At 53.2% G+C, this 25,026-nt stretch overlaps 1 protein-coding gene across 3 annotated transcripts in view; it reads left to right on the forward strand.

The window, feature by feature from the left end:
• The window catches only part of Cpne5 (copine 5), an 83,580-nt gene that overhangs the window by 16,011 nt on the left and 42,543 nt on the right, over positions 1 to 25,026 (forward strand). For all 3 annotated transcript variants that reach the window (XM_057751193.1, XM_057751195.1, XM_057751196.1), the window contains exons 4-7: positions 17,949 to 18,052; positions 19,651 to 19,690; positions 19,863 to 19,939; positions 23,575 to 23,634. In XM_057751193.1, the coding sequence (XP_057607176.1) occupies positions 17,949 to 18,052; positions 19,651 to 19,690; positions 19,863 to 19,939; positions 23,575 to 23,634 (281 nt within the window). The remainder of the gene's footprint in view (positions 1 to 17,948; positions 18,053 to 19,650; positions 19,691 to 19,862; positions 19,940 to 23,574; positions 23,635 to 25,026) is intronic.

The raw sequence follows: 25,026 nt of genomic DNA on the forward strand, positions 1-25,026 counted from the left end.
GCAGACTCGCCTCCCGTGTTTCTGGCTAATGTGAGCATCGCTTCAGTGAGGGGATGGCTCTCCTCTGCTCGGATCAGCCTGGCTTCTACACCCCACTGCAAGCCACGCTTTTCCAGCCTGGGCCGGTTTCCAGTGCTCAGATCCTGCTCTGTGTGCCTCTGTCCTGTCCTGGAGGCGTAGTGGAAAGGACCTCATGAGCCACAGTAACCTCAGGAGGTGCACAAGGTCTAGATCCCTCTGTCTCTGCCCATGCAGCTGCTGGCAGGGTCCTGCTGCAAGCTTGTCACAGTCTATCCTTTCTGTGCCCAGAGTTGTCCAGCGGCTACAAGTAGACCAGACTCTGGGTCTTCCAGGGCCCGCCAGGCTCATGCATTCTGACATCTCTTACCTGGATGGCGGACCTCCCCTCCTATTACCTGTTCCCTCTATCTTCCTACCACTCTGCCCAGTGCACCTGGAGCTCCTCCTTCCTCGGGGCCTTTGCACGTGCTACCCAGCCACGCTCTTTTCTTACACCCCATGAGTTCTTCAGATCCTGACACCTGTGCCTCCCATCATAATGTTTTTCCGGTCTCAGTCTCTCCTATACATCTCACATGCCTCCCTCCCTCCTTTTTGATCTCCTTGATCACCTTTTACCATCGACCAGACTCTGGTGTCAGTATTTACCTTGCCACATGTCAGCTCTACAGAGCAGGGGATTTCCAAGCTCTTCGCCTACTGTTCCGTTTTGAGGACCAGAACAGTACCCAGCACGCAGCAGGCGCCTCACACATGTTGCGAAAGGAACGGACAGCTTAGGAATGGGATTTGGACCCGTGCAGGCCAATAAGAAATGGTGGCTGCTGTTTTCCCCCACCTCTGCCTCCTTGCCCCTCATTGAGCTCCCAGCAGAGAGGAATGAGTTGGGGTGGGGGAGGAGAATCTGATGGTGGAGGCTAGTGGTCCCAGGAGTACCTGTCTTCTTTATTTGACACAAAAGCTGTCCCTCCTGATTCTTGAAAGGACAGGGCCAAAGCGAGGGGTGGAGGGGAGAGTTGCTTCCTTCCATGGTGGGAACATGCAGTTTCTTTGGCCTCTTTGCTGAAGCTGCCTTAGGCAGCTGAAGGTCTGGCTACTCCTTCTGCTGTTTAAGCTAATCAACAGGACAGGAAAGGGTCGGCTGAGGCTGTGGCCTTTGTAGCCTTCTTGGCATCTCTTCTTTCTCCCTCCATCAACTCCTGGGAGGGAGATACGGGGTGGGGGTGGGGGCTCTGCACAGAGACTGTCTGGTGTCTCTAAAAGCCCCAAATGTCCCCTCAGAAAGGTCTTGGGAAGAGCAGGACCCAGGCTGAGTCGCCAGGCTTAGTAGAAGCAAAGGCGGAGGGTGTGGATTGAATCTGAGGAATGGAACTGCTTCCACTGAGCCCGGGCCGATGTGACTTCGTTTTCTAAGGCTTGAAACCCATTGAAGCATAAACCAGATTGCTAGAGAGCCGTTTAGTCTGCTTAAGTGGACTAATTACTTTGGAGGCCTTTGGCCGAGCTTCCCGGCTTGAGCACCAAGAATACACCCGTGGCTTGGTGATTCATTAGAGCAGGTCTGGAAGGACCTTTTCCGAAGGGCACTGCCCAGTGAACTGTTAATTACATTCCATAATTGAAAACAGTCTCCATTCGGTCCAGGGCCTCCAATTGTCCAAGCTTCTTTGTTACACCCCACTCTTGGTCAAAGCGCACATGCAGGGCAGAGCATGGACACACCTGAGCTTTGCTCAGCGTTCCCGGCCTTTGGGGAGGTGGCACCTGGAGTGAATTCTCACACAGAGGTGAGGATTTGGTCTGGGATGGAAAACAGACTGTCAGCGGTGAAGATCCCGGGTGCCTGACACATGGCACTCACCATGGAACATCACCTGAGCTCGGGTCTTGCTGGTGGCTCTCCTGGTTAGTCAACATTTACGAAGCTTATGTGAGGTGTCAGCAAGGTACCACGGGGTAGGGAGCAGGAAAGGTTGGGGTACGACAGAGCAAGTGTGAGTGCAGACCTGGGTGTTTGCAGTGTGTGTGTGTGCGCGTGCACGAGCCTGTTTCCAGGACAGCCAGGGCTATGTCATGTACCCGTCTCAAAAAACAAACAAAAAAAGATTATATTTATTCGGGCTGGATGGCATGTGTCATGACATACTTGTGAGGTCAGAGAACAACCTTCACCAAGCGGGTCCCGTGGCTCGAGCCCTGCTTAGACTTGCTGGCAGGCTCCTTCACCGGATGAGCCATCTCACTGGCCCTAATTGGATTTTAAAAATTCTTTTAAAATTATGGTTATTTATTCATGTGTGTGGGTATGCGAACACCATGACACATCTATGTGGGTATGCACACACCATGGCACACACGTGTGTGCACACATCATGACACGTGTGTGGGTATGTGCACACCATGACACACGTGAGTGAGTATGCGCACACCATGGCACACGTGAGTGGGTATGCGCACACCATGGCACACGTGAGTGGGTATGCGTTCACCATGGCACACGTGAGTGGGTATGCATACACCATGGCACACGTGAGTGGGTATGCATACACCATGGCACACGTGTGTCGGTATGCATACACCATGGCACATATGTGTGGATATGCGCACACCATGGCACGCATGTGTAGGTATGCATATACCATGGCACACATGTGTGAGTGGGTATGCACACACAATGGTACGTGTGTCAGTATGCACACACCATGGCACATATGTGTGGATATGCGCACACCATGGCATGCATGTGTGGGTATGCATATATCATGGCACACATGTGTGAGTGGGTATGCACACACCATGGCACACATGTGTGGATATGCACACACCATGGCACATATGGAAGTCAGAGGGCTACTTTGAATTGGTTCTCCTTGCACCATGTAGGTATCAGGGATCGAACTTAGGTGGTCAGGCTTGGTGGCAAGTGCCTTTACCCAGTGAGTCCCGTGTTTGGATGTGTTTAGACACATGAATCTAATGTCCAAGCCTCGTGGTTCAAGGAACAGAAGGAAGTGGTCTGAAAGAGCCTTTGGCATCGTCTGGTTCCACCTCTTGGCTGGTTGTAGGCTGTGGGGTCGGTGTGCTTTACCCTGCTCAGTCAGTGGGCTGGCACATTTAGATTCTTGAGGCACGCTCGAGTTCAAGGGCATCAGGGACATAGCACAGGCACACAGTAGTGAAAATGGCTGCAGAGGCGAGAACATGAGCCGAAAGAACAGGGCCACCCTCGTGTCCTTGGGGGAATGTGACCCGGGTGGAGGGCTGGAGATGGCACTGGCTGCTCTTGAAGGGGTTCAGTTCTCAGCACCCAGATGGCACCCACAACCACTTCTGTCTCCACTTATGGCGAGCCCAATGCTCTCTTTTAGCGTCTGTGGGCTCCTGTAAGCACGGAATACACATAAACTCACAGAGGTGCACGCACACCACAAAATCCTCCGTGGTTTTTAAGGAGGGGTGAATGAGTGCCATTAGCCAGCTTTCCATTGCTCTGACAAACACTGGGGATGAGCTCATGAAGAGCTCTGTTCTAGGTCACATTTGTTTTGGTTTTTTCAGACAGTCTCTCCGTAGCCTTGACTGACCTAAATTTTGCTGTGACCAGGCCAGCCTCGAACTCACAGAGATCTGCCTAGCTCTGCCTGCTGGGTGCTGAGTTGAAGGCTTGGGCTGCCACACCCTGGCTACCTCACGGTTCCTGAGGTTCTGACCCAAGCTTGACTGGCCCCTCTGATCGCCGTGTGGCGAGCATGTACAGTGGAGTAAAACCTCTCACATCTAACCATAGGGAAGGGGAGACTGGGGTCCCACACCCCCCCCCAGGAGCAGCCGCCAGTGGCATAAGGCCCTACAGGCCCCATCTCCCAAAGGTCCCACCACCTCCAACGGCCCTGGAGACAAAGTCTCCAACACATGGGCCTTAGGGGGCATCGGGGTTTGATCTGTAGCCGTGGGTTAAGGGGAGTGGGGCAGTCACAGGAATGGCAGTGGTTGGTCACTGTGACTGGTCCAGGTCAGGCAGTGTGAGGGGTGGTTCTAGGGCCCCAGGGAACTGTTTGCTAGAATGGGAACCTCATGGAGGGGCACAGTCAACTCAGGCCACCTCACTCTCTCTGGCTTCTAGTTCATGTCCTATTTTGGATACTGGTGCCATCTAGTTGGTCCACCTCCTCAGCCACAGAGCCATGTGGACAAAGGTGGACATGGAACCAAAGGGGCCCAGATATGGCCTAGCACAGCCCAGGCAGATGGCATACAGGGCAGAAGGCTTCAAGATGCGAGCAGCTTCAAGATGAAGGCAGCTCTTGACTGCCCGTCTGAGGGTGGCTGGGGTCTTCAGATCCAGATGCAGGATAGGAGGGTCCCTCAGAATCAGAGGGGGTCGTCTATTAATAAAGGGTGGTTAGGGCTAACAGAAAATCATGGGGAAGGGTAGGAGAGCCCAGGCTTCTCACTCTCTCTAGGGAAGGGAAGACGTGCTCAAACATCTGGGGGTGTCAGGGCCCTGCTTGCTAGGTGCCCTGTGTGACTCTACAGCGAAAATCCCTGTCCCCATCACTGCCCTAGGAAGGGGGTGGCACTTTCTAGTAGGCAGAGGCCAACTTGGCCACTGCACCTGCAGGTTTATTGCCCCGAGTGGACAAGCCAATCTCCAAACATTGGATGTGAGCTGAACCTACTGAGGCCAGGAGAGTCAAGGGGGAGCCTCATCTTGAACCTGCCCACCAGCACCCTGTCCTGGGAAGGAGGAGGCTATGCCCACAGCCCCTGTCACCAATGGCCAGTCCTGGGAAGGAGGAGGCTGTGCTCACATCTGTCTGTCACCAACACCCTGTCCTGGGAAGGAGGAGGCTGTGCTCACATCTGTCTGTCACCAACACCCTATGCTGGGAAGGAGGAGGCTGTGCCCACATCTGTCTGTCAGCTTTCATCTGATTGTAACCATTTGGGTCATTTTTGTGCCTTCTGAGAAAGCCCCATCTTCTCAGCACCTCAGTCTGTCACCACATTATATGAAAATTGACTCTAAGATGTAATTTTAGCCTAGGAAATCGAGCACTATCTGCATCAAGCGCTGCCTGGGCCTCCCGCGTGCCCTCAGGTGGCCAGTGGGGTGGAATCTCAGAACGAATCATTTGAGAAGGGCATCACAGGGCCCTTGAACTTGAAAGTGGGCAGGGGATCCTGCCCCTCCCTCACCAGCTGGCTGTCCAAACTGAGGTCCCCAGGGAAAGGAAAAGATAGGAAGCAAAGCCTAGGGTGGCCCGATCACTCCCATACCACCTGCAGGGCATGCAGCTAGGCCACCACAGCCACTCAGAGCTTCCCCCAGAACACCGCTCGGTGAGCAGTCTCAGACGGTTAACACTCACAGCCAGCTGGAAATGGTCTTCCTGGGGCTGCCAGACATGTGCCTTCACACGGCCCTGCCGCCACATGCTTTGTGGTGGGCACCAGTTTAGTCCGGGAAGCTGCTGCAACTCAAATGCCGTAGACGGTGCCCTAGTTTTGTTTCTGTGGCTGTGAACAAAATCCTGGCAAAGAGCAACTTAGAAGAGGGGCGGTGGTGGCGCACGCCTTTAGTCCTAGCCCTCAGGAGGCAGAGGCAGGCGGATCTCTGTGAGTTCGAGGCCAGCCTGGTCTACAGACTCAGGTTGTAGAACAGGCTACACAGAGAAACCCTGTCTTGAAAAGCCAAACAACAACAACAAGAACCCAGTCAACCAAACAAAAGGGAGGGGGCTAGGTTTGAGCTCCAGGTTACAGTCCATCACTGCAGGGAGGTCACGGGGGCGGGGCAGGATCAACAGCTGGTCACGTCCCATCCAATCCGGAGCAGAGAGACATGAACGCATGCGTGCTCGGTGCCCTCCCAAAGTCTCTCAGACGGTCCAGGCCCGGAACCAGGCTGACCTCCATGGCAGGTATTTTCCGCTGCCTTCGTATTGAGTTTGGAAACGCCTGTGTCTTTCACCAGAGTCTCTCAGCACCTTAGCCTAACCATGTGATTTTATCTCCATCGTGTGTGCCTTGCTGGAGTCCGTGGGGTAATGGTGCATTACAGTTGTATGGCGACATTTTGGCTGGTTTCCCAGTCCTGGGTAAGCCGCAGTCACTGTCCGCGTGGGTGACGAGGGAGGAGTTGAGTGGGAGGGGCTGCTGTGACTTCCGAAAAGACCTTTTCCCACATGGCCCCTAGTTTTCCAGCGGGCCTTTGGGTGGCTCGCCGGCCACCCCGTCATCTCATTTAGTTAAGAGTCCCAGCCTTGAGACGAGGCCCTGAATTTGATGTCGGAATCCTGGGTTCCCCACTCAGCTCCAGTATTCTGACTAAGGCATTTACCTTGCCCGAGTCTCAGTTTACTCATCTCTAAAATGGGCTTGGGTGACCTAGGAAATTAGAAACTAATGCCCTAGGGTTGGAGAGATGGCTCAGTAGTTAAGAGTGTTTTTTGTTCTCCCAGAGGGTCCGCGTTCAATCCCCCAAACCCACAGTTGAGGGGCTCACAACAGCCTATAACTCTAGCCTCAGGATATCTGACACCCTCTCCCGGTCTCCATGGGCACCCACACATGTGTGCACCTACCCAACACACACCACACACACATGCACACATAAAAACCTAAGGTCATGATTCTGATAGGCCCCGAAAACGCTGATGTGTGCCATTGCCCAGCGTGGGCACCTGGCCCCCCATCAACCAAACCAAACTTGGGTGACACAAGTTAGATCCCAGGTGGCGCAGCGCGTGCCCGTGGGGAAGGGACAGTAAGTGCAAAGGACCGGTCCTTGCGATCCTACTACCACTGTGCAAAGAACAAGGGCCAGTGCGGCCTGAGGGGCGTCAGTCAGGGGTACAGTCTTCAGCATCACGGAAGCTGGTCCTCGCTGGTGCTGTGTGTGCTGTGGAAGGAACTCCCGCGTGGAGCGCGGTGGGATTAGCAGCTGCGGAAGTGACTCTGGTGAGGGACGCAGCCTGGTTTACGTCTGGAGTGTCGGCTTTGGCCGCGGCACACAGGGTAGGCTGCAGAAGAGGGCAGGCGATGCCGAGCACCTGTGCACGGTCTTATAACTATGCTTTTAAACCCTTGGGGCTGGTGCGATGGCTGGGGGAGGCGAAGGTGTCTGCACTAGCCTGACCACCTGAGTGCCATCTCTGGGACCCGCATGGTATACGGAAATAACTGACTCCAGCAATTATAATTAAATGATAAATATTATTAAATAATGCATAATGTTAGACAATTTTAATCTATGCAATAACAATGAAATTAGTAATATTAAATATTATTAAATACTAAATTATTAAATAAATGACCTCTGACCTCTACATGCACCATGGCACACACAACTCTCCACACACTAAATACATTAATGTAATAGTTAAAAAACACACCTGTTTTGACCTGACAAGGCACTGTCATGGGTCACTTGCCTTCGTTTTTGTCGTTACTAGAATGGAATCCTGGTGCTAGCTCCCTTAGACTTTGGATTAAATGGCAGGATCCATGGTATAATGCCTGTTTGTACTGAGGCCTGTGTCCTCAGGTAGGCAGAGAAAAAGCTCTCTATTCCTTTCTTTCCCTTAAGCAGGGACAGACATGGCTGCACCACTGCGCATGCTCCATAGCATGGCCGCGCCCTTGCGCATGCTCCATAGCTATAGTGTCTCTATTCCCTTGACTCTCCCTGCCCCACAGAGGAGGAAACGTGGGACTCGCTGGGCACTTGTTCCACCCAGCAACTTGACTAGATTGTTCTTCTGAGCCCAGATCCCTGCCCAGGCCACTGAGTTTTGAAGTGGGTTTTGCTGGGGAGGGACACTCCTGCCCCTCCTTCAACCTGGGAGCAGACATTATTTATGGGTGGTATCCAAGCCCTCATCTGCAGAAAGGAAAGTGTGTTTTTGGTAGCCTGGAGGTTCTAGGCCTGGTCCCCTGGTGCGCCTAAGTCCTCTGAGGCGTTAGCTTCCAGCTGCCATTTACAGCTGTGGAGCTATTGCCAGTGTGGTTCCAAAGTCAGGTGCCAGACCAGTTTCCGCCTGTCTACCTGGGAGAACTCGGGCAGGGCCTTGGCTCACCAGCGCTTGGGAGGATTAGATGAGTTCGTTCTGGAAGGTTCTCCAGGTGCACACATAGCCGGCAATGGTTCTTCCGCTGAGGGACACTCATAGCACATGGGAATTAGGGGTGAGCTGGGGGACCGTGGCCCTGGAACCTTCCTCTGGGCTTTCTTGCCCTCACCCATTCCCACAGCCTGGCGAGGCCAAGGAGGGTGGAGCAGTGTGGGAGAGACTGGCTTGCTGGTGGCTTGGCAGCCAAGTTCATTGGCAAATGGCTATCCCCTCAGGGAGCTGGGCCATTTAACAGATTACTTGGGACAATGGCTAATTAGGAACTGAGGTTTGTTCTTTTGGCAGGAAGTCTTTCCTTATAAGCAGCTTAGAATTTTACGTCCCCAGCTAGGCACCTTCTCCATCCTGCTCCAGAGTCTCCTCGCTTGGGCAAGTATCGCAGTCATGCACCCCTCCCCTTCTTCTACACCTTGATGCCCAAACAGAATAGAGCCCCTGCCACACACGACTTCTTCTGCTGGGGATTCCATTCACGGAGAACTTTCCAGACTCAGAACAGCAGGCCTGAACAGAGCCAGAGCCTCAGGTCCCTCCATCCTGTTGGGTCCACAGCGAGGCCCAGCTCCCAGCCTTGGACAACACCTCTTCCCTTTCCTACTCTCTGAGCAGCCATGGCTCTTTCTTGGCCTCTAATTTTAATCCTGGTGAACGTGATTCATGATCAGTCAGGGCTGGGCTCAGCAGCCAGGCTTTCAAATCCCTAATTTAGGAGACATCAGTACTATATGAAAATTGCAGGGGAGCTTGGGATGGAAGATAGTCAGTCGGCTCCTGGTCTCCTGTCCCCAGCCACCGGGGGCTCTACAGCTGGGGATCTCAGAAGCTCCCTCCCAGCTGCAGTGTGTGAGGCAAGTGCTGTCTCTTGGGGAGGAGTGACTTTGTGTTCAGGCTTGCAGAGAGCTGCTCACTCACTACCAAGGCAGGGTGCTGTGGAGATTTGCCTCTTCTCTTGCCTGTTGGGTTCCCTGGCAGCCTCTGGGCATTCCTCACCCTCTATGTAAAATGGAGACCATAGCGTGTCTTTCTGGGGTCGCTGGGGGAACTAAGTGCCATCATGGTTGTGGAGAAGTGTTTGAAGACAAGAGAAGTCACAAGACAAAGCTGGAGGAAGAGGAAGATTTGATGGAGAGAGAAACCCGAGTGAGGGCGTTGTTGGCAGCTGCTTGGGCTGGTAGCTGGCTTACCTGGGTGCTGTCAGAGTTTCTGTGGGCCTCCAGCTCACAAATAAAGACACAGAGACTAATTAATTTTGAAAGCTCGGCCTTAGTTTAGGCTTGTTCCTAACTAGTTCTTATAACTTAATCTGTATTTTTTAAATCTACATCCTTCCATGAGGCTCGTGACTTCATCTCAGTATTGCCCATCCTGCTTCCTCCGTGCCTGGCTGGCAGTTCTGCCTTCCTTCCCCAGAGTTCTCTGCCCTAAAGTCCCGCCTATACTCTCCTGCCTAGCTATTAGTCATCCTGCTTTTTATTACACCAATCTCAGCAGGACATCTTCACATAGCGCAGAAACGTCCCACAACCCCCTGGCCCCATCTAGGACCATTTTCTAATTAGCTGTGAGACCTTGGCCAGACTGCCCAGGCTGGTTACCCTCTGCTTTCTCATTGGCTAATGGAAAGGACTTGGTCTCTTCCAGCTATCAAGTCTTTAGACCCTAGGGTCAACCTGTCAGTCAACCACAGGAGACTTCAGTGTGTATGTGAGTGCATGTGCATGCATGCACATGTGTGTGTGCATGTGTGAGTACAGGCCGTGTGCATTGCAGTGTGCACATAGAGGCCAGAAGCCAATCAAGGAGTCCTTGCCTCCCACCTTGCTTGAGAGTCTATTTTTGCTGTGCACACCAGGCTAGAAAGCCAGAACCTTCCAGGCTTCCCCTGTCTCCCCTTATCACCATAGGACTTACTTAGAGATGTGAGCTTTCTATGGGTTTGTATGGGTTCTGAGAATTCAAACTCAGGGCCTCACGCTTGTGTGGTGTACGATTTACCTTCTAAACCAATCCACCAGCCCCTATTGATTTGTGATCCTATCAATTCCTTCTTGATTTGAAACCACCCTGCTGGGGTTTCAATTCTGTCTTTATGCCCAGTAGCTATGTAACCTCAGGAATCCCCCAGTCTCTCTGAACCTTTTCTCCATTTACTTGTCTGTAAAACAGGGATCTCAATGCTACCACCTCATAAAATAGTTATGAGACTCAGTCAATACATGAGAAAATTCTAGTGTCTAGCACACGGTAGGGCTACACAGCTCTTATCATATCTTATAGAATGAATAAATATATAGTGATTATATATTATATATTATGCATAATATAAAATAAGCCCCAGAAGTTCTTTTGTTTTGTGTGTAGGGACTAGGAGGTCAGAGTGTGTTTTCCTGTGGGCTCCTGGCCTCATGCAGAGCTGGGGCACTAGGGATCAGTCACTGTGGGGAGGGCCCCAGGGAAGAGAAGGACCTGATTCCTTCTGAAACAGGCTTCTGGGAATAAAGCACCACCTCATAGCCCCTCAGTCCTGCCCTGTCAGAGAAGGGCTCTCTGCGGCCCCCAGCATAGGGGTGCCCTGGGTATGAAGGACAGGCTTCTGAGGTAGAGGAAAGAAGTCAACTGATCAGACCTGGGGACACCTGAGGAGAAGGTGCAGGGGCATGGGAGACACTTCCTTTGGGTGGCTGGCTTGGGGTCATGTAGAGCGTATGCCTAAGTCCCAAGAGTCTTTTGTAAGTCACCCAAGCCTCCATAATGTAGGCACAGAAGAGGAGAAAGACTGAGGCACAGAGAGGTGAAGAGACATAGCCAGGGTCAACCAGGCGGGAGTGTGAGCCCAGCCTGGCCCCAGACTCCGCTGAGAATGACTTTGCTACACTGTGGTCATGGGATCTGCTTTTGCAGGCAGAGGTGGAGCTCGGTGCACGCCTTGGTCTGTTTAAGAACCCCATCAAAACCACGGCTCTTCTCCCCAGATGATCCAGGCCTGAGCCCACAGACTCCTGCACTCAGCTGCAGAATCCCAGACCCACTCAGAGCCAGGAGAGGAGTCTCGACCTCTGACCCCAAGTGGATCACCTCCCCTTCCCACAAGCCCTCGCTCCAGCACTCATGTGGATGGCCCCAGCAGGGTCACTTCCCACAAAGTAGGGGAGGCTGGCTCCTCATTGTCCCCATGGAAGCCCTTAGATGGGACAACAGCACTGAAATGTTCTTCCAGAAGGTTGCTGAAGTCAGTGCAAGCAAGGGTGGTTTGTTTTCTTTCTTATTTTATTTTTTGAGACGGGTACTCACTATGTAGTCCTGGCTGTCCTGGAACTCTATATAGACCAGACTAACTCAGACTCACAGAGATTCACCTGCTTCTGCCTCCTGCGTGCTCTGCTGGGATTAAAGGCGTGCGCCACTGTGCCTAGCCCCCCTCCCACATTTCTTTTCTTTTTTTTTTTTTTTTTTGGTTTTTCGAGACAGGGTTTCTCTGTGGTTTTGGAGCCTGTCCTGGAACTAGCTCTTGTAGACCAGGCTGGTCTCGAACTCACAGAGATCCGCCTGCCTCTGCCTCCCAAGTGCTGGGATTAAAGGCGTGCGCCACCACCGCCCAGCCCTCCCACATTTCTTTAAAAAAAAAAAAAAAAAAAAACTATTACATTTACGAGTGTGTGTGTGGCAGCTTGTAGTGGTCAGAGGACAGCCTTAAGGGGTCAGTTCTCTTTTACCCCGTGTGTCCTGGGATCAAACTCAGGTCATCTGGCTTGGTAGCAAGCGCCTTTCTCAGCTAGCCATCTCGAGGGCCTTTGCCCATTTCTTAGGTGACACAAATGTTGTCACAGTGGATTTGAGCAGAATGGAGTGAGGGTCGGGACCTGTGGGCTGGAGATTATGTTTGTGAGAGAGAAAATCCGTGCTGGCATCCCAGCAGGAGGGAATTTGCCTCTGATGTCTGCTGAGGTTTCATAAGGGGTTTCTTTCAAAGGCATGGATGTGATTGAAGATGTGCTGTACTGGGACAAGCAGCAGTGGGGAGCTGCTCCCAGCAGCCTGCATGGGCAGTGAAGGCTCTGCTGGACCTGGGTAGAGGGGACGGTGTGTGTGCCTTGGAGATGCTGGACTAAGAAGAGCCCTTCTAGTGCCTATCTGCCTGTTTTAAACAGGGTCTTCCATAGCCAAACCCAGCTGGCAGCCGCCACAGGACAGCCTGTCACCTCTGCATCATGCCAGGCCATTGTCCTGATGGGCCAGTTCCTCCAGCAAGCATAGAAGGCTGACCAGGGTTCACACACCCTGCTCTGACATGTTCTGAGGATACCTGAGCACGGGGACTCATCTGTCCCCAGAAATGTCAGTTCTTCTGTGTGGCAGAGCCCCTGGGAGCCACTTAACTCAGTCCCTGAAGAAGTTTCAAGGTTTGCCTCCCTTTGAGGGTCTCGGTGGACTGGATGATCTGCAGTTAATGCCTCTTAATTGATGTTCGCGGAGCTTAGTCATCCGAGCCCTCGGGAGCGGCTTCCTTGAAAAGCTTTGCTGGGTTTGTTGCTAGGGACGAAGCTATTCAGAGGGCAAAAGCGCTCATTTCTAGGCTCCTTCTGGTTTGTGCTTTTTATTCTTTTCTCCCATAGGAGGTGTCCCAGTCCTGAGGTCAGGGAGCCTCCCCCTGCCATCCCACTGTTCCAGGTCCATTGCCCATCCAGCTCAGAATGCCCTGGAAGGTTCTATAAGTCTCCTGTATCTGTGTATGCTGTGTGCTGGTTTCCTGGCTCTTCACAGCCTTGGTTCATTCAGAACCCTGTGCTTGCCTGGGGCTTCTTCAGGGTTCAGGGTGCTCATGCTTTCTCCCTGGTCCTCCGAGCTCTGAGCTTGGACCAAGCAGTGGTTCAGAATGGACCAGAGGGATGGACAAGTGATTCTAAGAAGGTGTCCAGGCTCGGGCCTCCAGGCTGGTGAGGGGCCTGCCCTCCTCCCCTGCTCCCCTGAGATGGGATGGATGCCCACAGCTGGTGAGGGGCCTGCCCTCCTCCCCTGCTCCCCCGAGATGGGATGCACACAGAAGTTAGAACATAGGCAAGCTCTGTCTCAGTCTCCGCAAGGCAGTTCTGCCTGGAGACCTCAGCAGATGTGTGTGAAATACAGCACCCAGGTCGACTTCCCCTGCCCCCTCACCATCGTCAGTTTGGTTATATTCTGCCTTCATTAGCAGGAGTATCCCTTGAGCCCGACGGAGACCCCGGTGGCCTCTTCGATTTTGAAAAGTCTGAGTTTCAGCACTCACACCATCTCTGTTATTAGTCCAGCTAATGAACGCCGGGAAGCTTCCTTAGCAGCCCCTGGCTGTTGATTTCACAGTTGGGGTGTGCATATGTTAATTACATCTGAGTCCTAGAAATCCTTCAAGCCCCTTCACGTTCCAGGGACCTTCAGAGCCCCCTCCCATCCTGTTTCCAGGGGAACCCCATCTCCTTCTCTGGCAGTGAGCTGGTCTCCAGGGAATCCCCTGTGTCGAAGCTTCAAGTGTCATTTTCAAAGCAGCTGCTGTCATCCTCCCTGTGTGGGGGTGGGGGGTGGGAGTCGCGTGGGGGAGTAGGGGGTGTTCCATGGGACTTGTGCTGGAGAAGGGGGCGTCTGCCAGCCCCGCGGGGAGGATGCTTCAGGCTAGATGTGTTGAAAGAGAGCGGTAGGGCATTTCACGGAAGGGTGTCTGGCCTTCCCAGAGAAGTCTCTAAACCCTAAGTGTTTACCTGCAGGCCTCCTGCAAGGAAGCCATTAGGGGAAATTTTCCTTTTGTCTGAAGACAGGAGGTTTGCGTGGAAGGGGCGGGAGCATGTGGGCAGTCCTCTGCAGCGGGTGCCATCTTTGTGAGGTGGTTATGGAATTTAGAGGAGAAATAGGAGGCCAGTTTTATTGAACCTGGAGTGCCCCCACCGCCCCCCATTGCTCGCACACAGCGGGGCCATCCACAGTGTCTGATTTTCATCAGTTCAGATGGTGCCCAGAAGTCTGATGAAGTAAAAAATATAATGGGCTTCGGAGTTCCTTGCTGTGTGGCCGTGGGCAGCTTACTTAACCTTGCTGATTTGTTTCTGAGCTCGCTCGTAAGACGGGTAATAACCCTGAGGATTTTTACAAGAATTAAATGAGATAGCTTAATGAGCCACTTGATCTACAGAACATTCAGTAGAGGCTCAGTAAATGTTAGTTTTCCTCCTCCCTCCCACCGTCCTCATTCATTAGCTCTCAACCCCACTGGCTTGCTAGCGGTGTCTAGAGGCGCTCCCAGACGCACTTGTTTGGGCCCCACGCACTTCGATTCGACTTTAATTGTCCTGTGGCGTGGCTGAGCGTGGGGATTTTTTTAAACACCTGTTAAAGCGGGATTAAAAAAAAAAACTGATTCTCACGCAGAATGAAATGAGCACAGGACAGAACTGCACGGCCCCCGAGACGGGGAAACAACACGTGGCTAGGTGCACGGCGATTCTGAAGTAGTGCATGGGTAGTTTAGGTGTGTCCACACAGGCCTGGGAGGAGCGATCCACACTGCGTTCCTCAAGTTCACTTGTCTAGGTCTGCTGGGTGTAACCAGTCACACTGGGCACTGAGCTCACTGGCCTGTAGCTCACTTGCAGAGTAGCTCAGAAAAGACACTGTAAGAGATGAGGTCCTGCACTGGAGCCCTGGGTCCTGCACTGGAGCCCTGGGTCCTGCACTGGAGCTCAGGGTCCTGCACTGGAGCCCTGGGTCCTGCACTGGAGCTCTGGGTCCTGCATTTGGAGCCCTGGGTCCTGCACTGGAGCCCTGGGTTCTGCACTGGAGCTCTGGGTCCTGCACTGGAGCTCAGGGTCCTGCACTGGAGCCCTGGGTCCTGCACTGGAGCTCAGGGTCCTGCACTGGAGCTTAGGGTCCTGCACTGGAGCTCTGGGTCCTGAGCTGGTGCTCTGTGTTTCACTCCATTCTTTTTACAAGTATTTGTGAGGGTGTGCATGTACGTGTGCCTGTGCACAGGCACAGAGTTGAGAAGAGGTGTCGGATGGCCTCCTCTGTCAGCCTCCACTTATTCCTGTGAGTCAGGGTCTCTCCCTGAACCTGTAGCTAAGCTAGAAGTCAGCAAGCCACAGCTCTCCTCCTCCCTCTGCCCCACCTTGGATCTGGGCTTTATAGGCATGTAGACAATGCCCAGCTTGTTATGTGGTTGCTGGGATCTGACCTCTGACCTCAAGATTGTGCAGCTAGTACTCTTAACCATTAAGCCATCAGCCTACACCTGTCTTCACCCACTTACACTTTTTGATAAAAGACGGTGGGGGCTGCAAAGACAATAGTGCCGGCTATTCTTAAGTTCACTGTAGCTAAAGAGCTTTGGACTTCAGATCCCCTAATTTCTACCTCCTGAGTGCTAGGATTCCAAACATCGCACCCCAGCTTAGGTGCTTTAGTTGCTGTGACTGCACCATGTCATAGGTATTGTTCAGTGACTCTGAGTGCAATAGAGAATCTTCCAGTATGGCACTCATGTTCTGCTCCTGTAACTCAGTACTAAGTGCCATGTCTGTCTATGCTAAGGTCTCCAAAGCTTTTTAGAGTCTGGATGTGGCTCTTGGCTCCATGGTAGAGCACTTGCCTAGCGTGGGCAAGGCTCTGCGCTGACCCACAGCTCTGCAAAAGCAACCTTTGTGGAATACAGAACGGGCTTAGATAAGGCAGGGAATGTGCAGGAGGCAAGGCAGCCTCCATCCTCCGCCAGGACCTCACAGTTCCTGAGGAGGCTGCAGCTACACTGTCCTCATTCAGCTCCTCCCCAGCCACTTCAGAGTGTCTGCCATGAGCCAGTCTTAGCGTAGGTCTCATCTCCCCATACCTGTGGCACCTTGTGGTCTAGAGCTCATAAGCCTGACTTGTGCCTTTGGGTCAGCGAGTCTTAACTGTGTGCTCCTGGACAAGTTGCTTGGCCTCTCTGGGCTTTCATCTTCTCATCTCTAAGAGAGGGAAGCCTGCCACAAGACATTGCATAGGACTAGGGCACGGAGTGTTCACAGGGGGTCCGGGGCATGGTGTGTGCTCATGGCCCTGTAGGGTAGAGAGAAACTCCGTGAGTAATTTCCAGGCAATGCATGGGGATGGTGGCAAAGGAGCAAGATGGAGAACCATGCGCTCAAGCCTCAGGGATCAGCCCATGTGGAGGAGCCCACAGGAGCTGAGAAAGCGTGAGGCTTGCAGAGGAGGTGGGGCCAGGAGAGGGGCTGTGAAGCTGGGGTTGGCAGGGCCAAGGTGGGAAGGCACTGAGTCTCCAGTAGCTGCTAGCTTTACGAATGTGAGCGAGCAAGACAGCAGAAGGAGCCTCCAAGATGGAAGTCCCATGGTTGACTTGTGTGCCTTTTGCTTATCAGGTGTGTGTTGTTAAACTGGGTCACGGAGCACACACCTGTAATCCCAGCGTTTAGGGCAGAGGCAGGTGTGTCAGGAATGCAACGCCATCCTGGACCACACAGCAAGCTTGAGACTAGCCCAGGCTATCTAGTGAGCCCTATCTCAAAATAAGTAAACAGAGATGTGTGTCAGGTCCAGCCCACACTCCAAGGTGGGAATAGAAGGAGATGGGTGCTCCAGGAGGCTGCCTCCCACCATCAAGTCTCTTGTGACTGCAGGAGGGGTGTCAATCATGTACACATAGCCCAGGTGTTGGGCAGTAGAAGCAGGAGTTCAAGGTAGAGCATCAGCTCCTTAGAGACTTTGAAGCTAACCTGGGGTACATGGGACCCTGTCACACACACACTGAAAAAGTAAACCCCTACTTGTGGAGCCTATCAGAGACAACTGTGGTTATAGGGTTGATACACGTTTAGCGGTGGCTCAGAGAAGTAAACTTAGGATGAAAATATCTAGAAGGTTCCCTAGGAGAGTCGTATCAGTGGGCCGTGAGGGATTGGAGGACCTGTGTGCTAATTAGCTTTATGTCCACTTGACACAAGACATCGTCATCAGAGAGGAAGGAGCTTCAGTTGAGAAAATGCCCCCATAAGATCAGCCAGCCCATTGTGGGTGGTCCATCCCTGGGCTGGTGAGCCTGGGTTCTATAAGAAAGCAGGCTGGGAGCTGAGCAGTAGTGGCCCAGGCTTTTAATCTCAGCATTAGAGAGGCAGAGACAGGTGAATCTCTGGGTTTGAGGCCAGCCTGATCTACAGAACAAGTTCCAGGACTGCCATGGCTACACAGAGAAACCCTGTCCCCCGCCCCCCCCCAAAAAAAAAAGACAAGAAAAGAAAGAAAAGAGAGAGAGAAGAAGGAAGGAAGGAAGGAAGGAAGGAAGGAAGGAAGGAAGGAAGGAAGGAAGGAAGAGCTGAGCAAGTCATGGGGAGCAAGCTAAGAGCAGCACCCCTCCATGGCCTCTGCATCAGCTCCTGTCTCCAGCTTCCTGCCCTGACTCCCTTCAATGATGAACTATGATGTGGAAGTGTAAGCTGAAAAAGTCCTTTTCTCCCCAAGTTGCTTTCAGTCGTGGTTCTCATCACAGCAGTAGCAGCCCTGACTAGGACAACCTGTCTGGTGGTAAGGGGAGTCCAGGCCAGGAGCCCATGGCCTGGGCTAAGAGCAGAACCAGAACACAGGGCCACTCGGGTCTGATACCATTTACCGTGCAAGAGATGCCTGGAACTCGTGCCTGGAGAGGGAGGGCGGGGTGGGGACAAGAGGGAGTGCGCAGAGATGTAGCCCTGCTTGCAGGAGACAGCACCCAGTGCCTGCAGCCTAGTGCCACGGGCTGGAGCCGCCCTGGCCCGGTTACAACAGTGCCTTTTTCTCTTACAGTTTGGACGCACCGAGGTCATTGATAACACGCTCAACCCAGACTTTGTGCGCAAGTTCATTGTGGATTACTTCTTTGAGGAGAAGCAGAACCTCCGTTTTGACCTGTGAGTGGAAGGTGGGGCTCACGCTGGAGGGGCTAGGGGAGGGGAGAGAGTCCTTAGGACTAGGGCCTGGAGTGACAGGATACAGGTGGAAAAGCAGGGATATTCTGGGAAGTCGGGAAGATAAAAGTGACAGGTAAAATCTACCTTCAGTCTTGCTAGGGTGTGGAAAAGGGGGTGCCAGATCTTATCCAGCATTTTCTCATTTGTGTGTGTGTGTGTGTTGGAACCGGAGGCAATTCAGGCCTCCACCTGATTGACTTTTGTTTCCTGGCGTCCAGGGTACCTGCTGGCCTCTCCCCATGTTGGGAGGTGTGTCTGGTCTCCTCGAGTCATGAGACAAGTCGGCCTCTGGTATCTGTGTTTCCCCAGACAGAGGGACGGGGCCATCAGGAGGACTTTCCCCCTTGGAAACCAGGCAGGGAGTTTGTGCCATTTCCAGGGGCTGTGAGGGAGAGGGGCAGGGTTGCAAAGGGCAGCGTCCTGGAGAAGAACAGAGTGGAAAGAAAGATTCCTGGGGGATTCTGGCAAAAATTTGGGGTGAGCCGGGCGGTGGTGGTGCACGCTTTTAATCCCAGCACTTGGGAGGCAGAGGTAGGCGGATCTCTGTGAGTTCGAGACCAGCCTGGTCTACAAGAGCTAGTTCCAGGAAAGGCTCCAAAGCCACAGAGAAACCCTGTCTCGAAAAAAAAAAAACCAAAAAAAAAAAAAAAAATTTGGGGTGAGCTGAGGGAGGTAGAAACTTGGAAGCTCACATGGGAAGAAGAGAAAGGCTGAGAAGTGTGAACAAACATGGCCCATGATGTGACGGAGAAGTTTGGTGACAGTCTGGAGAGGCAAATTGCTCGAGGTAGTGGGTGCTGATCGCCACCCCTCAGCAGGTGCATGCATCTGAGCCTAGAACAGGGGAGGCTGCAGGAGGAAATGTTGCAAGCAAGACCCTGGGAGAGGAGGCTGCAGCTCAGCTGGCTCCGGGAGAGGGGACCAGCTCGGCTGCAGGAGCAGCTTGCAGCCCACTGGGGTGGAGGTCGTGACCAGGCCCGAGTAAGGAGAAGGTCTGAGAACAGGGCTCCCAGACAGACCATGCTGAAGCTGGGAAGACAGGCAACTGGCAGTGATGGGTAGGGTGACTTAGCCACCTGTGACCCCACCTGTGACCCAGCCAGGATACGGTTCATTTGTGTCATTTCCCATTCTTAGTGAGATAAAACATGTGTGCAGGGAAATGCACAATTCTTTAAAAATGAATCAAGTTTGTTTGTCTGTTCATGTGAGTCTATGTGTGTGCCGTGGCGGGGTGTGAAGGTCAAAGGGCAGCTTGTGAGAGTTGTCCTTCCTTCGTGTGGGTCTCGGGGATTGAACTCAGATCATCAGGCTTGGCTGAAAGCGTCCCTAATTGCCAAGCCATCTCGCGGACTGGGAAATGCATAAATCCTGAGAGAGCCACAGGACTCTCCAACCTGTCTTCCCAGAGATCGGGCAGGAGGAGCCTCCAAGGCTCCCAGTGCTCCCCGGGGGAATCCGACTCTACTCAGGGTCCCAGGCAGAGTGCGGTGGGATCTCCCCTGCCTGCCTTTACCATTTTTCTGTGTTCGCTCTAGATACGATGTGGACTCCAAGAGCCCGGATTTATCTAAACACGTGAGTTCTGCCTGTAACTGCCCAGCAAGCCCAGGCTCTCTTAAATGCCGTAGCCCGACTGGGCCCTGGACTTCACTCAAAGAGCATGTATCCAGGACTGCACGTTGTGAGGGAGGTGGGGTGGCTGTGAACACGGTGGCTGACGCTGGTCTCTTTTGCCCCGGGTATGCAGGATTTCCTGGGCCAGGCCTTCTGCACCCTTGGAGAGATCGTGGGGTCCTCTGGGAGCCGCCTGGAGAAGCCCCTCACGTAAGTGTAGAAGGGGTACAGCCTGTCCGGGTGGCTCCCCTTTGATGAGCCATCTTCTGCCCACCCTGCTGAGAGTCTGCTGGTGTCAGTAACAGACAGCCAGGGCTTTCGAAGAGGGATCCCAGGCCCCGCCCTCATGCGCAGGTCCAGGCTGTTATTAGAGCTTGTTTTCCTGTGGGGAGAGGGAGGGGTCATGACCAAGAACTACCTAGTCAGTTTGTAACCCTACCTCCCTAACTGTGTAAGAGACCAGGGGACACCAGACACCAGTGGAAGTGACACATCCAAGGCCACACAGACAGCAGTGGAAGTGACATATCCAAGGCCACACAGACAGCAGTGGAAGTGACACATCCAAGGCCACAGACAGCAGTGGAAGTGACACATCCAAGGCCACACAGACACCAGTGGAAGTGACACATCCAAGGCCAACAGACAGCAGTGGAAGTGACACATCCAAGGCCACAGACACCAGTGGAAGTGACACATCCAAGGCCAACAGACAGCAGTGGAAGTGACACATCCAAGGCCAACAGACAGCAGTGGAAGTGACACATCCAAGGCCACACAGACAGCAGTGGAAGTGACACATCCAAGGCCACACAGACAGCAGTGGAAGTGACACATCCAAGGCCACAGACACCAGTGGAAGTGACACATCCAAGGCCACAGACAGCAGTGGGAAAGCTGAAATTTGAACCTGGGATTTATTTGCACAGCGCATTCCTCCACTTATCCGCGGTGTGTAGGTGTAGACCTGAGCTGGAGCTAAGAACAGGCTGGAACTGGGGGGAAAGGGGGGGCTCTTCTCACCTCCCACCTCTGATAGTGTACAGGAGAGCTGTCACTCTGAGCGGCCTCCGGGATGGGGAGTCGCCAGCATTCTCTCTGTGCAGCTGTGGGTGGCTTGTCCTTATTCCTGAGGAAGCCCTCGGGGCAGGGCCCTGGCAAGGGCAGGCACACACCAGGACAAATGTCCAGGCCACAGGGCAGGCAGGAGAGAGGGGGGGTTCATGAACCCCTCACTGGCTTCACACTGTAGTTCCTAACTGGTGTGTTTCTGTGTGCGTGTGTGCATGTGTGTGTGTGTGTATCTGTGCGTATCTGTATGAGTGTGTGCATAAGTGTGCATATAAGGAACAGACTCTCTTAGACCCTTACCTGTAACTCCTCAGCAACTACATGGTAGAATCAGGACCCCAAGAAAGGGGCTGGGGAGATGGCTCAGCGGTTAAGAACATTGGCTATTCCTCTAGAGGACCCCGTTCAATCTCCAGCGCCCACATGACAGCTCATCGCTGTCTGTAACTTTGGCTCCAGAGGATCTTGTACCCTCATGCAGACATACATGCAGGCAAAACATCAATGTATGTAAAAAAAAATCTTGAAAAATTACAAAAAAGACCCCCAAAACCCAAAATCTCATACTGCAGCCGTGTGTGGTAGGGAACAACTTTGCCCCAGCACCCACCCCAGGTGACTTACAACTGCAACTCCATCTGCAAGGGACTGGACACCTCTGGCCTCTCGTGCACACACCCACGTGCACACACACACACACAGAGTTAAAAATAGTAAAAACAAATTTAAAAGGGGAAGAAAAAAGTGGGATTTCCCCAGGAGAAATCCCAGTTAGCTCTTGTTTAATAGCAGTGTTCAGGGCCTTTATTTTGAATTTGTATGTTTTAAATTTATCGTTATTTACTCTTTGACAGTCTCACACGTGCGTATAATGCGTTTTCCTCATCCTCCTTCCCAATTTCCCTCTCTCATCGCCTTCCTACTCCTTGTGGCCGAGGAGAAGCGCAGGACTGCGCCTACACCTCCCAGCTCCCAGCTCCCACCCGAGTCTACACCTAAGCAGTTACGGGTCCATTTCTTGCCTGCTGTCACCTGTCCACCTTGGGCAGGGGATGGAGGGGTCTATCCCATAGAAGATGCACCCAAGGACAAGCAAGATCTGAAATGTGGAGTCACGGGAATGCTGCGGGGGAGGCAGGTCCTTTCCCCCAGGAGGTCTTGCGTTTCTAAGTTTAGCCGTTCATGACTAAACCCCACCAGCAGCTCCTGTTTACTGGGCATCTATTCTGAGACAGATGTGAGGGTCAGTGTTTTGCTGGTGAAATCTGTGCAGGAAGTCCTCGGTGCCCATGGGCTCCACATACATGTACTCTATCAACTAAATGCTTTTTAAAAGGCTGCATATTTCTGAACGTGTATGTCATCTTCCTGGTCACCATTCCCTGGATAATACAGTCCAGCCAGCCTATACTGATCATTTACTCTGTGTTAGGTATCATAAGACACCTAAGGATGACTTAAAATATAGGAGATTCCAGGCATGGTGGTGCAGGCATGTAACCCAGCAGGAGGAATTCAAGGCCATCCTCGGCTACATAAATTGAAGGCCAGACTTGGCTACATAAGACCCTGTTTATTTACAAATTTATTTACTGCTTATTTACAAATAAATAGTAAAATAAAACATGTGGCAGAACGAATGTGACCCCTACTCAGGTTCCGTAGTGGCCTTTTAAGAGACTTGTGCACCCAGAGACCTGTCCCAGAGGGCGCCGAGAACCAGTGCCGTGTGCCTGTGAAGCGATGACCGCATTGGTTTGGTTTCGTTGTGTTTGAGGGCAGAGGGGGACCTTGTTGTTTTGAGACAGAGCCTCACCACGGGGCAGCCTCAAACTCAAGATCCTCTGCCTCAGCCTCCTGAGGACCGGGATTGCCCATGCATTGCCACACAAGATTCCTTTGAGATTTTCTGTCGGGGGGACCAGGGTCTTCGTCTACAGCCCAGGAAGGCCTCAGAGAGACCCTTTCTCCTCGGCCTCCCAAAGGCTAGAGTTGTGGGCCTGTGCCACCATGCCCTGTCCAAGGAACCGACCGAGGTCTCGTCTGCTAAGGCCACTCTCCTTGGCTTGGCTTACCGTAGTTTTCTCCTGTCTGCATGGAGTCCGTCCTTCTGTGTGTGGACAGTCAGGCCCCACCCACGTGACCTCAGCTCCTAATCAACTCCTTTTTTCTTAAAAATTTTTTAAATTGTTTTTATTTAAGTGTGTATGTCTATATTGGTGTGTGGGTGTGTGCGCTTAAGTTCAGGCTCCCTTGGAGCCCAGAAGAGGGGAACCAAACTTGGTTCCTCTGGAAGAGCAGTTCTTGCTCTTAACTGATGAGCCATTTCTCCAGCCCATTTAAAGGTCCTGTCTCCAAATATAGTCATATACAGTGCTGAGGTTTGGGCCTTCGGCATGCGAATGAGAGAGACGGTTTAAGCCATTGAGGCCCAATGACGTGACAGAGACGGTCTCCACCTGTGGCAGGTGTCTGGGTCACCTGGAGCAGAGGAGCCCATTCCACCTCAGGGTTTCTGAGTAGGTCTGAGGCATGTATGTGATACCTTCGCTGGGGCCGCTGGTCTGGGGCCCCGCTCTGAACACCTCAGGGGTAGCCTGACTTACCCAGGGCTTCACCCGAAGGTCTGGGAAGTGTCTCTCTGTGGTCTGGGTTTTGGTCCTGTTTTAGTGACTTCCGGGGCAGAGGCTCCAGACATCTGCAGGTTGTGTTCTGGCCCATGAGGACTGGGGTCGTGGGCTCACGCTTGGCTTTCTCTTCCTCTGTCTCCACAGAATAGGAGCATTCAGCCTCAACTCCCGGACAGGCAAGCCTATGCCAGCTGTGTCTAACGGGTAGGTCCCCACGCAGCTGTGGCCTTCTGCATTCAGCCAGTTCTAAAGAGGTCACCTGCCTCTAGGCCCAATTCCTGATCTACTGTTAACCCCTGGGTAGGAAGACAAAGGGTCCTGGGTCCCTTCATAAGGTCTCAGGCGCCAAGGAGAGCCCTGGTGGCTCTTGGGACTTTAGGGAGTAGGGAGGGATTCAAACGAGTGTCCTGTGCTGAGGGTGGGTGGGCCTGGGACCTCTCAGTTCCCTCCTTCCTCCCTTTCCTCATCTAATACCCCCTTGGCTCTCCCGCCTCCATGGCTTCTCTATTCAATATCAGCCTTCTTTTCCCTATGGAGTTGATTTGGCTCAGCCCCCCCATACACACACACACACACACACACACACACATGTGCACTGCTTTCATAGCTCACTGACTGCAGAGGGCTGTCTACTCTCCAGTTCCCACTCCCACTTTGTGCTTTTGGCTGGCCTCATAAAACATGTGACCAACACAGACCCTCCATGGGTCTTCCCTCTCCTCTCCTAAGGAGCGTCTCTGTCCTGGTTTCTTTCTCATTCCCTGTGGGCCTAGGACCTTTGGGACGGAGAGAGGGAGTCCCACCCGGCTGCCTGCATGTAAGGAAAGAGCCTGTGTGGCCCCTCACAGCTCAGGACCAGCGTGGCTTCTGGTTTATGGGGAGAGTGGATGCCAGCAAGCTGAGAGGGAGCATAAGCAGCTGTAAAGAGGGGGATCAAGTCCGGAGGGAGGGAGGGAGGTGGGGAGAGGAAGGCCAAGCTGGTAGGAGCAGGTTGAGGCAAGAGAGGAGGGAAAGAAGACCAGAAAAAGAAGGTGGAGTCCAAGGCAGAGCAGCAGATGGAGAGCCAGGGGCGGAGGAGGCTGCTGCTGACTCTGGTCTCTACCAGGCCACTGTGTGGGAAAGGACTGCCTGAGAGTAGGGGCCAAGCTGCAGCACCGCCACCTGCCTGGGGCAGGGTTGGCCCCTCATCTGCTCGCCCAGTTTGGAGAAACCTGGGCTGTGTCTTCAGCCCCAGGAGGCTTCTCTTTCTCTCCTCCCTCCTCTGCTGGGAACCTCTCCCTCCAAAGTGATGCTGGGTAAAGCTCCTCTGTGGTTCTCAAACGGTTCCACACATAGCTTGCCACGGCTGCCCTGGACTGGGCAGGGGACGGGGTCTGGATTCCACAGCGACCCACTGCAGCGCAGCAAGGCTGCGGGAAGGGAGACTGTGCCGTCGGTCGAGGGCCTTCTCTGCACAGGGCCCTGTGCGTGCGTGTCCGGAAAGCAGATTCTGTGTCACTCCCAAGTGTGCGCAGGGCCAGAACCCCTAGTCACAGCTGCCCCACAGCTTCACATGTGATCCCCCCTCGGTGACCCTATGGTCCCCCAGCTTAGTCT

This window comes from Chionomys nivalis, chromosome 19, assembly GCF_950005125.1.
Source record: "Chionomys nivalis chromosome 19, mChiNiv1.1, whole genome shotgun sequence".
NCBI classification, from domain to species: domain Eukaryota; kingdom Metazoa; phylum Chordata; class Mammalia; order Rodentia; family Cricetidae; genus Chionomys; species Chionomys nivalis.